Source organism: Lutjanus erythropterus, chromosome 6 (assembly GCF_056507025.1).
Source record: "Lutjanus erythropterus isolate fLutEry1 chromosome 6, fLutEry1.hap2, whole genome shotgun sequence".
Taxonomy (NCBI): Eukaryota; Metazoa; Chordata; class Actinopteri; order Lutjaniformes; family Lutjanidae; genus Lutjanus; species Lutjanus erythropterus.
The window spans coordinates 19295787-19309594 of NC_139322.1; the positions used below are offsets into that span (position 1 = coordinate 19295787).

Genomic DNA, 13808 nt, shown 5'->3' on the forward strand with positions numbered 1-13808 from the left:
CCTGCAGATCGACGCTCTGCTACATTTCATATTGGTTTAGTTGTTTTTATCCTGCCGCAGCAGCACACAAACAAAATTCAATTGTAAGCAATGTCATATTGTGTGTGAATCATGTCTTGAAAGCTGTTTTTGATCTCACAAAAGCAGGTCAAGTCTCTAAACAGGTCCATGCTGATGTTACATTCAATTATTTTTAATGTTTTATAAAGAGACAGAATTTCCTGCAGAAAATGAAGTGGGATTGCTGACAGCTGAAATGAATTTTTACAAAACTGCTTAAATTTCAGTCTGCCTGAAAACTCTTAAAGGTCAAATGCATTGCACTGCACTGCTGAACAAACTGGAGGCTGAACTGCATTATACCTAAAAAAAAAAAAATCAAAGAGGTGGAATCCATTGGTAGAAAAGCTGGAAGCTCAACCGTTATACTGTCAAAGGTAGGATTTTAAATGAGTTGTCTGAAAAGGATAATAGAAAAGAAAGGCTTTGTATTAATGTCACACAGATGACCTGAAGCTAAACACAGTGGAACAGCACATAAATGACATTTAAACACATGCGATGCCTATTTATCACAAGGGATAAGAGTTCCAATGATTAATGAATTAATACCCCAGTTGTCAACTATTAAATTAATCACCACCTATTTTGATAATTTATTTATTTGTCTTTTTTTAATGAGTCAGAATTTTCTAATTTCAGGTCCTAAAATGTGAATATTTTTTGAGTCTTTTAAACTCTCTTTAGGTTGTGGACAAAACAAGACATTTAAGGACATTATTTTGGGCTTTGAGAAACTCTGTTCAACATTTTCACAATTTTCTGACATTAAAAAGACCAAACAACTAATTGATTAATCGAGAAATGATCACCAGATTAATCTACAATGAAAATAATCATTCTTTGCAGCCCTACAAAGAATACTTTCTTTGAACCATGTGTTAACAGCTGGACAATATTTAATCTCACAAAAGCAAAAAAGCACGTTAAGTGTTTCAGCAGATTGATCCTGATGTTATATACAATTATTTTTCATGTTTTATAAGGAGACAATTAAATTCCAATTGCCCTCCAGCAGCGCTCCTGGAGTCATCGATGACATACGTGGGTTGTGGCTTGAAGGGAACCCTTGATATGTTAAACTCTCGCGAGATTTGTTGGCGTTGTTGTTTAATTGAGGACAGTGTACAAACATATTATATTTTACAATGTTACCAAGAGGAGGTTGGGATCTGCTTAGGTTTGGGGACAAACAACGCTGTGTTAGACTTTGGGAAATGTCATGACTCGTGTTACAATGATTACTCTCGCGAGATCTCATGCGGGTCCAGAGTCCCCTCCTGGACACGACCACAAACGTGAGAGGTGTTCTTGAAGACCCAAACTCTCGCGAGAACACACGATTTCACAACCGTTACTCCTCGCGAGACTACCATCCAGTCTTTTGGCTGACTCCAGCTGGTAGCCTGCCTGCCGTTGACGGGTAAGTGTGAATGAGATGCAAATGATGAAAATGCTCAAAGATGTATACGAGTCATAAAGGTGACCGCAGCGTATGTGTCGCTGTTTTAACGCCTCGTAACGCTTCGTGGTAAAATGAACGACCGTTAATCGACGACATGAGGCCGACTGGTGCGCTTGTCGTGACTGTACGAGGGGATTACAGCACACAAATTGACCCGGAGAATTTTTTCAATACTGAAAACATTGGCTAATATTGTTGCTAGCTAACTACGCTCGAATAATTGTGGTTTGGTGCTATTAATACGCTGTTTGGCTCATTCAGATTCATCGCCTGCTTGGACTGCAGCATCCAGCCCGTCTTCCCCTCGCGTTATGACAGATGTACATGGATGTGCGGCCACTGCAGCTGTATAACAGGCTATGCTAGCAGCTACAGCCTGTGTGCATTTAATATAGCTAGCTCACTGTATTAAATGAATGAATACATAACGTAGCTGGTCAGTGACAGCATGAGCTACAAGCTGAGATGGTCGAGTGTAAATAATAATAATAATAATAATAATAATAATAATAAAGGCTTTCTAGAGAAAAGGGGGATGCTTCAACTGCCGCACACTAGGCTTTTGGCTAATTTTGGAATATCCCAGTTAACACCAAACGCACCTCCAGGTAGAATATGTTAGCTCAAGTTGACAGCAGCCTGTTAAAGGGGCCATACCGAGAAAGACTACAGGAAGAGCCTAATTCAGAGCCTCTCAACTTAAAGGGACACTTCACCCCAAAAACAGAAATACATACTTTTCCTCTTATCTTTAGTGCTCTTTGTCCATCTATTTTGTCATGAGTTGCTGAGTTGTTGAGATACGAGCTATAGAGATGTCTGCCTTCTCTGCAGTGTAATGGATGGTACTTATCTGGTGATGCTGAAACTACCAGAAAAATATAGTTGAAAAACTCAACAGCAATGTTTCTTTCCAGAAATGATTAGCCAGTTACATAAGATAAACCCACAGGTTAAACCTGACCAATATATTGATTAATATTACCAGCCCAATAGTGGCCTTTCACAGCTATATCAGCCTATATTGATATTGACATACAGTACATTGTCCAATATACAATATTTTTTCTTGAATCAAGTTTATTATATACATATATTTTGTAGAGCTGCAACAGTTGATCAATTAGTCAATTATTAAATTCATTGCCAACTTTTTTATAATCAATTGGTCTGTTTGATCTGATTGCTAGTTGATTTCCTAATATTTTGCTCTCTGTGTTTTTTTTATTTGGGCCACAGTTATTTTTAATTATTAAAAATACTGGTGAAAGTTTATTGTTTCAATACCCTGATATCATTTGGAACGATAAGGTTTACTGTTAAACTGTAAAATTGTATTTGATGACCATATTTTAGGGATCTTAGCAAAAAAAAAAAGTGTTTTTATGTATATGCTCTATATTCTATATATTATTCTGTATAAAGAATATTAGCTGATATATCACTATTTTATTTTTTTTACTTCCTGATATTGGTATCAACATTAGCCCCAAAATTCCAGTATACATCAGGCCCTACCACAGACCTTGTCATGAGCAATTTCATGTAGTGCAGGAGAACTGTAACCTCAAGCAGGTAGAATATGTTAGCACAAGTGACAGCAGAGTTGGCCAGGTAAAGGAGCCACACCAAGAAAGACTACAGGAAAGTAAAATCCAAAGACTACTTTATTCCAGTAGCTGTGTTAACCTTGGGTTAGGTCATTCAGTGTAATATGAATTGATTGTTACACTGGCATTTATTCAATTGCCAGCAAATAGCATATAAGGTGGTTTACTCTGCACCACATGAAAGCTGATCCACATAACAGAAATCTAGTATGGCGACCCATTTCCCCGAGTGTAAAGCAACTGCCTTTAAGTCAGGTCAGCTGCCTGCAGAGGTGTGAAGTATGCTTTTACTGGCTTTCCTCTGAGGTGGCTTCAAGCCCTAATGAGGTGATAATGTTAAGAGTTGCTTTTGAAGAGCTACTGTGTCTCACCGCATGATTTTTTTTTTTGTGTGTGTGTGGTTTTGACTTTGTATATGTGGTTCACGGTTTGTTTTGGCTGCTTTGTTGCTATGTATGGAAAGTGGTCTCTTCAGTAGCCCGTTTAACAGTTTTGTTGCAGTTGAGGTGAGAGCCGGCAGTCATCATGGGAAACATCTTTGGCAACCTGTTGAAGAGCCTGATAGGCAAGAAGGAGATGAGGATTCTCATGGTAGGGCTGGACGCTGCAGGAAAAACCACCATCCTCTACAAGCTGAAGCTGGGGGAGATTGTTACCACCATCCCAACAATCGGTGCGTGAGCAAAGTCATAGACCTTCAATTCACAGTCCTTTTTCATGGCAGCCATATTGAAACACATGTGTTACTAATGATGTTGCACAAACAAAGATAAATCCAAGATTGGGTCTAATCACCAGTTGTGAAAAACTATGTTTAAATTGAGTAAATCCTGATTTAAAACATAGTGCTTACCTTACTTACATAGATCCAAATTTAGTGATTTAAATAGAAATTAAACAGTTTAATCAATATGGTGATGCTTGTTTACCCAAATTAAAATAAAGAAATAATTAAATGAATAAGAAATTTGAATGCTGACTGTTGGGATTCAGTAAGGATAAGAGAGTTAATATTCAGCTGTTATGTATTCCTAACAAAACTTTGCATTGTTTGCTAGGTCGCGAGCTAATAAGTTAACAAAACATTGCATTATTTGCTAACTTGCTTAAAAAATTAGTTAGCCTTGTTAGCCTTCTTGTGATGGCTAACAAAGTAGAGACATTCTAATTTAATTTTTTTAAAAAGAGGCAGGAGATCTTTATTTAGATAATTTTATTTTTTATGTTATATTTTGTGGCTATGGCATTGGAAACCCTACCTCTTTTGTCCACAGGGGTCTCCAGAATCAGCACAATCTGAAAGTTCCTTTTTGTAGCTGTAAATATTTCGTGCAACATAATTTATGTTAAACCATAATTTAATCTGGTTTAAAAAGTAATCCTTGTTGGTGCAACCAAGCCTTTTTGTAGCAGAGCCACTCCTGTGAACCAATATGCATATTAGCAGCACCTTGACTCCGTCTGACCTGAATGGAACAAAACATTAATTAGCATCATTGCCAACACTTGAGTTCATCCCATTATGTCGTGTCAAAAAGGCTGTTGTGAAACAGGTCTATTGCTGATAGCATTCAGTAAAACGACCTGTCACTCAGTTTGTCCAGCTTGTGTCATTCATCTTAATTTGCTTTTTTATCCAGGTTTCAATGTAGAGACAGTGGAATACAAGAACATCAGCTTCACTGTGTGGGACGTGGGTGGCCAGGACAAGATCCGTCCCCTGTGGAGGCACTACTTCCAGAACACTCAGGGTGAGCCAGGCCAGCAGCTGGTTGGCCATGTTGGAGTTAACAAGGCTGCTCAGTCCTGTGGCAGATCCTGCAGCACACGCTCACCCCCATCACCTGAGGGCATATCTGACTAATGCTTTATATGAGGTCATTTGCATACAGCCTCCAACTGTTTCAAATTATCATCGTCTTAGTCATGTTGAAAGACTTGACAATGATTAAACAAGGTTTAGAAATATGATTTTTAAATAACCTGATGTCAGCATTTTGTTAGAAAGTGGGATGAAATTGATTCTGCCATATTAGAGCTGATGGTTTTGCTTTGTTTAACTCTTTAAAAGACACAAGCTGTTCCTTCTCCCTGCAGGCTTGATCTTTGTGGTGGACAGCAATGACCGTGAGCGGGTGAACGAAGCTCGGGAGGAGCTGATGAGGATGCTGGCCGAGGATGAGCTGCGGGATGCTGTTCTTCTCGTCTTTGCCAATAAACAGGTATAGCACAGGTCATCAGCTACATTTGTCCACAGGCCAGAGTTTTTAAAAGCAGGCCTTGTGGGGGCCAGACTTTCAAAATAGAAAATAACCTTTAGTTGGTTAATGCTTCCAATTTCTCACAAAATCTTTAATAAATCTTGATACTTAATTAGATAATGCTCTCAGACTTCCACCCAGAGGCAGTTCACTGATGAATGATGGTTTAAATCTGTAAGTCAGGAAATGTAATCACAGAATGCAGTTCTGATTGGCAAGAAATATTAATCATTGCACCGTTATTGTACATGTGACACCTGTAGTTACTGATTGTGTAATTCTACAGAGTCACAGAATAGCAGCAGCAAAACAATTGTTTTAATTGATTTAGTAAAGAAGTTAGGCAATAATTGCCCTTTTCCCATCTCCATCATTCTATGAGCGACCATGATCTGATTTTATGCTGCACATGGTATGAGTCTGTGTATAGCAGAGCGAAAGGAGCTGGTTATCTTTCTGAGAAGTTAATTGCTGGCGTGCCGCCTGTCGCTCAGCTAACTATGGCTGCTTTTTTTTGTTCCATAACTTCCTGCAACATTTCAAACTGATTGACTGAGTCAAAAATGCCAAAAAGTACCATAGTCTTGTCTTGTAGATGCATTTTTGATGAATGAAAGAAGTAAAGCTAAACTTAATGACAAAAACATTGCATTTTCCTGTGACCTCTTCAAAATAAACAAATAAAAAACTGACTAGTAACAACTAACTAGTCAACTTGTGTTTCACCAGTTAAATTCTTTTAATGTGAAGCTGCAGCACTTGGAAATGTTTGCTATACATTAGCAGTAACTTACACCAAGAGCCTGACAATGCTGGGTTTTTGGGGATGATGCTGATACTGATATTAGGGAGTGAAAAATTCATATATACATTGCTCTGTTGCTACTGTTTCCTAGGGTGTTACAATTTCAATATCAAATCAAAAAACAGTTGAAATGAGCTTAAAATGTCAATAATCGAAATCAAAGGCAGAATCGGTGAGTCTCTCAGTATATATATTTTAAACTCTCTGTCCCCGCCTGCTTCCAGCATCCAGAGCACATCCAAAGAAAAAAAAACAACACATAAAAGAGAATACAGTGAAGTCTATCAGCTGTTATATGACACTCAGTATCGTATTGACTATGTAGAAGAATTTGAAAATCTAAATGACTGTTGTCATAAAACCAAGGAATGTTGATCTTTTCAAATTAAAACGTGAAAGTTTAACGATGACATAGCTTTCAGTGCAAAAAGAAGTTTGAATCCAAAAATTGAAAGTCTTAAGCAAGTGAGGCCTCCCGATTGACATATCTGACATGATTTTTGTTCAGGACTTGCCCAACGCCATGAATGCTGCAGAGATCACAGACAAGCTGGGTCTGCATTCCCTACGCCACCGCAACTGGTACATCCAGGCCACCTGTGCCACCAGTGGAGACGGTCTCTACGAGGGCCTGGACTGGCTGGCCAATCAGCTGAAGAACAAAAAGTGAAGCATCCGGTCAGTGAAGTGGGGAAGAGCCTGGGTGCCAGCTCCAGGTAGAGGTTATAGTGGATCCATTGTGTTTACATGGAGAGGCAGTGCTGAAAAGCTCCCAGGGGGTGACTCTCAATGGCTTTCTCCCCCCAAAATACTTTCATTTCATCTCTTTATTTAATTTAATTTAATTTGTTTGGATCTGCGGTGAGCGTTTTTAAATATTTACAAACCAATGGTGTCGAAGTTGACCTAAATTACTTACATTCTTACAAGCTGAATTATACATAAATATTGGGATGTAATAGTATAATATTACTGTAAAGACATGTATTTCCCCTACTTTATTCAGAAAAAGTGATGATGGCAGAGCAACCTTCTCTCAGATCCTTTAAACTTAATGTAAATTATAAAGAATGTCATAATAGTATAGTGGGAGTACTACTACTATCTCAGAATACTACAGTGTCACATTGTTTAAAATCAGTATACTCATACAGGCTCAGATAAATGTAAAGTTGTCATTTTCCATCCATAGCAATGTTTTACCACCACCAAATCATGCGCTTCAGACTTAAAGTTCCGTTTTATTAAAAGTTATTTTATTTTGTTTGAATGTATTTATTTTTAGTTTGGATTTTATTTATTTTGTTAAACACATACTGGATATTCTTAATCAATTCATATTTTTGTCTACATTTATTTATTTATTTGTAAGTTTGTTTTCATTTTCTTAGTGCATCACATGGTTTCTCTCCCTTTATTGCATTCACTGCTAAGGCAGCTGTTAAAAAAAGAAGAAGCCCCGGTATCACTGTATATTACCTGCTTCCTAATCTGCATGGAGATATCCCAGTACTGGCTCGTGGGCTTGTTTAAGAGCTGTGTGAACTAACGCAGGCCGCTGCTGCTGTAAATAAAGATTTGTTCTTAGTCGACTTGCCTGGCTCGATAAGGGTTAAAACAATTTCTCTGGCATCAGCGAGGTGTGATATCTGAACTGATACAGATGACAGAACAGGCACACTGTACTGTACCAGCTCTGTGGCTTAGGTATAAAAAATATGCTGCTATTGGCCTGCCCTGTGGAGAGTGATGCAGCAGAGCATGTGATTGGCAATATCAGAGAGCTAACATGGTTCCGAATGTTTATTTTTTAAGTCAGTTTGTGCAAGCAGCTACATTAGATCCATCAAAAAGAACTCACATTGCTTGTCATCCTGATTTATCCATCCCTAATTGGCGTGACATCATATGTGTTTCTTGTGTTAATTAACCGTATCTCTGTGTACCATGTTGCACAAAATAACTCTAGATGCATTATCGTTGTACAAATGTAATGTCTGTTTTTTTTCTTGTATTTTTGGATGGAGTATTTATTTATTTTGGACCAAGAGGCAAGTGTTGATTTTAGTGTTGTTTTTTTTCTTAATTTGCTATCTAGATCCGTCTTTTTGAGTGTTCACACAAATCACATAATTTGAAAAAATAGGAGAGAGGATGATAGTAATACTGCATCATAAGGCATGTTAATACTGTACAAGATCTGTAATAAAAAGTGAATTATAATAGCCTGTTTCCTCAGACTATATTTGTTAGTCTAAATTACTGCTGCTGGTTGGAACAATGCTGTACTGATAAATGTTATGGATTTAGTGTAAAGTTTACCGAACAACCTTCTAATATGCAAAAGCATGCTTTTCTATGTCAGCGCAACTGTATATATGTTTATGTAACAAGAAAAGTATACCATGGTACTCATGCGGTCAAATTGAAAGTGTTGTTGATACACCTGTAGATATTGGGGTCAGTGTGTTGGCAGATATGTATAACTGACCACAGCAGCTTGTGTGTGTGACGTGCCCTCTATTACATTCGGTTTGGTGTGAAAATTGTTTTTGTGGCCTTATATTGCCAGTGGTTAAGTTCTCTTTGATAACAGGTTTGTATGTAGGAATGTCCAACCTTCAAGTATCTCACATATGATCTGTAACACTGATGCACTCGCAGTACTGTTGTGGCTAAACATCCTTCCTTCTTTCAGTGACTATTGGCAGACTTTTAACATGAAAAATGTAGGAGAAGAAGAAGCAAGACTGCAGAACATTCCAGCTGATAATGTTTATTCAAAAAGGAACAAAATGAATTTATTTAATTTATTTAGAGGAATATAACCCAAGAGGAGGAAATAAAAACAACACAAACTGGTGCAGAAGTGTTGAATGATTTAATGATTCCTGGCACTACATCGATCAATCAATAAAAAGACCAAAACACAAATTTGCTTTGCTTCACTCATTTCTTACCTTTTTTTTAATCAAACACACTTTGGTCCTCATGTTCATTTATCTGTTGATAGGATCTCAGAAAGCAGAGGCTTTCGAACAGGGGTCCTTCTGTGGGTTGTGTCCCATCAGAAGGAAGAATATATTTTAAATTTGAACCCTTTTTGAGGAAGTTGGAACATCAAGGGGAGAAATAGGGTTGACTATTGACTATGAAGACTGTTTTTAGTCTATGAACCTAAAAATAAAACAATCTCAGAAGAGATTCTTTAGTGTGCTGTGAGGGTCCTTGACCTGAAAAATACTAATCAGCAAAAATGTTTAATAATCTAGTTAAACACTTTTAGGCATATTTGTTTTCACAGTAGATAAAAAACCTTTTAGTCACAAATAATATCAAGTTGACATAGAGCATTGAAATAAAATATGATAAAAACATCCACAACCAGAGAAAAAAAAATAAACTAAAGATGAAAAAAGATACTATATAAATCTCTCTCTATATATATGATAAAGTCATAACAGTGATGCACAGCATCACATACCTGCTTGAGAGTCACTTAGTTATTTACATTTTATGTAACAATTTATAGCTATTTTTAAGAGCTGGAAGCGCTATTAAACACTTGATATATAAGCGAGGCACTGCCCCCATTTCAATTCATCCTCCTCCACCTTATCAAGCAACCTGTAATACGATATATGAAAATCGTTCTAGGGTAGTAGCTGAGCAAGAGACTGAAAGAAGTGTGCCACAGTGATGGTGCAGAGGAGGATTTCCACTCTTTGACCAGAAGCTTCCGTCCTGACTTAAGGACAGTCTGCATCCAATCAGCAAGTGGTTGAGTGAAGTCAGTTAACGCAGAGGGGCCATCCAAAATAGTTCTTACACTGTGATGGAGGACATACTCAGATCCTTTACTTAAGTAACAGTTGCAATATATTGCAATATAAAAATACAAAACTCCTGCAGTGAAAATGTCAATTAAGTGAAAGTACTTCAGTATTATTGCTTGCTTTACTTGCTTTGCTTTACTGAAAATATCAAGGAAAAATACAGAATTCAATGTTACATATAGTATTACAATATATTATTGGATTTTATTACAGATGCATTGATGTTAGAGCAGTGTTTTACTGTAGCTGGTTGAGTTGGGGCTAGTTTGAACCACTTTTATAATGTTTTGTAGTTTAATCTAGAAAAATGCATCATATTTTATAAACTGATGATACAAAAATCTTAATTAGTAAAGTAACCAGTAAGTAGCTGTCATATAAGTGCAGTGAAGTAAAAAGCACAATATTTCCCTCTGAGACGTAGTGGAGTTGAAACAGAAAGTGACATGAAATGAAGAGACTCAAGTAAAGAACCAGTACCTCACATTTGTTCTTAACAGTACTCGAGTAAATGCACTTAGTTACTTTCCAACACTGCTTTTACACATATTTATCTACTTTAACTGAGATTTGAGGTGTGCACAATGAAACTTTTCCTTCAGAAAGTGAATGTGGAAACAGTCTCTTCGTGTCAAAATGCACACACATTATTCTGCACTGGGAAGGTCAAACACAGATGAAGCAGCAATAAAACACACTTCTGAGCGGAGGAGGACTTAAAACTTGGTCAAGATTCTGACTTTTAAAAAAATAACTCAATAAATGTTTTATCGTATCAGTTGCCAACTAAGACTAAAGCCAGATTAATCATGAGCACATATTACAAGCCTGATTATTGAGCATGTACTGTGGACACTGGTGGACATGAGCAGGGAAAGAGCAGGTCAAATAGGTAGGAAGGACGTGGATCGATGTGGTCTTTCTCTTTTGGCCTTTCCAAAGAGAAGTTTGGCACAATCAGGTAGTTCTTCTGTGGAATTGCTGCACTCCACAGAGAGTCATTTTGTCTGAGCCAATCAGAGGTCCGTGTCGAGGAGAGTGCCGCTGTGTCTCCAGGGGTGTGACAGCAGTATGTGGGTCAGAGCTGCTCCCGGGGCCACCAGCCCCCAGGGCCCCCTGCAGGACGGCTACAATAGTAGCCCCAGGGCGGATGCCATAGCTGGGATTCCCACCCGTAACCGGGACGCCTTCGCCCAGGGCACAGACACACTGGCAGCAGCCCCACAATCAATTCATCAATCTCTGAAGGGAGTGGCAACAGCAAAAGGCCACAGCAGTCACCCCCACGGCTCGCCTTTGGAAGGGACAGGGCCACCAGGGCTGACACCGAGGCGGACACCGAGGCGGACACCGCGGTGGCGTTGTGAAACGGCCAGATTCTGCAGAAACCAAGGAAGCCACTTTTCTTGACCTGACAACAGAGAAACCCTCCCGAGGATTTGAAAAATAATCACCAACAGTTTATTTGTTTGGTAACACCATAGTTATTCCCTCTGTTTTACTGAAAGAGCGTAACATTCACACTGACTTCTGTTTATGTGTTTAAATACACAACTGACTCAAGTTGTGAAAACTTCTTCCAACTTACTGAGTAATGTAGCTCTGTAGACTTTTCCATCATTCACCAGGCAAGTAGACAAAACTCAGCTGATCATTTTTATTAGAACACATTACAGATTGTTGTAAAACTTATGGCTCCAATAATAATAATAATAATGTACAAACTGGCATGTAGGTGCAAACACTGGCTAAGAGTCCACCTCCCACAGTGCACTGCAGCAGCCACCAATCCTCAGACTCTGTCTCCTCCTGCTGGACAGAAAATCTGCCGGTGGAGGGCAGTTTTAAGTTCAACTACTAGTCCAGGCTGATGCACAAATAATTAATGTGTCCTTAAACCATATTGCAAAAAAAATGGCTTAATTTTTTACACATTTACACAACTTTGCACATACTGAAGAATATTTTTACTCACCTCATTTGTCATTTTTACAGACTTCCCCCACCTGCACACAAATATGCACACTTTGTTTGTCTTTTTGCACAGACATACTGTTTCATACTGTTTTTATATTGCACAGACTTTTATTCTGTTTAAGCACATCTGTTTATCACATTGAAACCTCAGCACTCTTGTTCTTATCTTTTCTTCTTCCTTTATTTATCAAACTTAGTGCATACTTTTAAATTTCTCCCCGCCAGGTTTAAGCCGGGGGGGATCATGCAATCACTTCCATATGTGTGTGTGAGTGTGTGTGTGATCAACATACCTGCATCTTATCTGGAGCTAATCTCAAGTACTACTGGACGGATCAGCCTAATTTTGTTTTGTGGACATTCATAACTGTATGGTGAAGGACGTCTGTAAATCTGAATTTTTGAGTAACCATTTTTTTATGGTTTCACAATGGTGACAGCTGTGGCCACAGACATTTTGTTTTCAGGTCATCCCATTCTTATGAAGACAAATCTCACGCCTTGAGGGAATTTCTTCAAACCTGATACAAATGTCCACTTGGACTCAAAGATGACCTGATTAGATTTTAGCGGTCAAAGGTCACAGTGACCTCACCAAACATATTTTTGGCCATAAGTCAGGAATTCATACCCTTATTATGACACACATATTTCTAATAGGATAAAATGATGAGGTGATGACATTTTATATGCAAAAGGTCAAAGGTCAACTTAACTGTGACATCATAATGATCAGTCCTCTGGACCCACCTGTAAAAATAGTCTCCAAGTGAAGACAGCATGTTTTTCATTGGAAATGATTCCCTGGTATCACACATGTATAGTGAGAACTTCCAGTTTGCCAAAAAATACACTTGATATCTTTTATTAAATTCCTTCAAAGTCACAAGTCAATATAGTGGTGAGTTCCATATTAAATGTTAAATGTTGGCAGAACTTTGCAAATCTGGCATCTGGCTGTTGTGGTGGCATTGCAGTAGGTGCTTCACCATCTGTTGCCAAGTGGGGATCAGCTCTCTACTGAGTGACCTCTTCTAGTTATAGACAGAGTAACTGAAGAAATATATAGCAAACTAGGAGGTTTGTTGCGTTGATATCTTGTTTATTTCTGCATATGACAAATGTTTTAATTGAATCCTTATATTTGGCTTTTATCAATGAACATATCATATAGATTTAGACACTCCAATCACATTTTAATTGACAATTGATGATAAGGGTGATTGAATGTTCTCACTATCAGTTGAATTTCCACACAGGAACACTTCCAAACAAACAGCAACTGTTCAGCTATTCTCCCACAAAACAAGATTAACAGTACCATCTGTCAGAAGCGGTTACTGATATCCATCCATTAGTGAGTCGTCCGTCTTTTCACTCACAGCTTCATGTTCAGGAATCTCGCTCGCTCCGGGGCCATTTTCTCAAATTAAGCATGTTCTTGTTTTGGGTTCAGAAGTCACTTGACCATCTGACAATGTGGCCCATTGTGACAAGCTGCTCCATACGCATCAAAGAGGTGATTAACCAGTTGACAGGCCTGCGGGGACAATACTGCTCTTTACTGGGAAAAACAGTGCAGCCACTCACAGCACTGACTGCTGGACGGGGGGACCACAGCACTGCTTCCACATGCAGCCGCTGACAACACGAAACCAAAATAACTGCACATACATGAGGGAACATACAAGGAACATGTAGGGAACATGGTGTTCACACTGGTGCACATGCAAAAGATCATTTAGATATTATTTACTATATTAGAAGTAATGGTAGCAGTATTAATTTGCACAC

General features: G+C 38.4%; 1 protein-coding gene across 2 annotated transcripts; it reads left to right on the forward strand.

The window, feature by feature from the left end:
- Positions 1 to 1417: 1417 nt before the first annotated feature.
- Positions 1418 to 9135, forward strand: arf3a (ADP-ribosylation factor 3a). 2 transcript variants are annotated; one of them, XM_084721025.1, is made up of 5 exons: positions 1418 to 1483; positions 3637 to 3808; positions 4776 to 4886; positions 5233 to 5357; positions 6710 to 9135. In XM_084721025.1, the coding sequence occupies exons 2-5, from the start codon at positions 3661 to 3663 to the stop codon at positions 6869 to 6871; spliced, it is 546 nt and encodes a 181-aa protein (XP_084577151.1). In that variant the 5' UTR covers positions 1418 to 1483; positions 3637 to 3660; the 3' UTR covers positions 6872 to 9135. The 2 variants fall into 2 exon arrangements, with proteins under 2 accessions (XP_084577151.1, XP_084577150.1); XM_084721024.1 differs by having other exon boundaries at positions 1420 to 1483; positions 3626 to 3808.
- The last annotated feature ends 4673 nt before the right edge of the window (positions 9136 to 13808 follow it).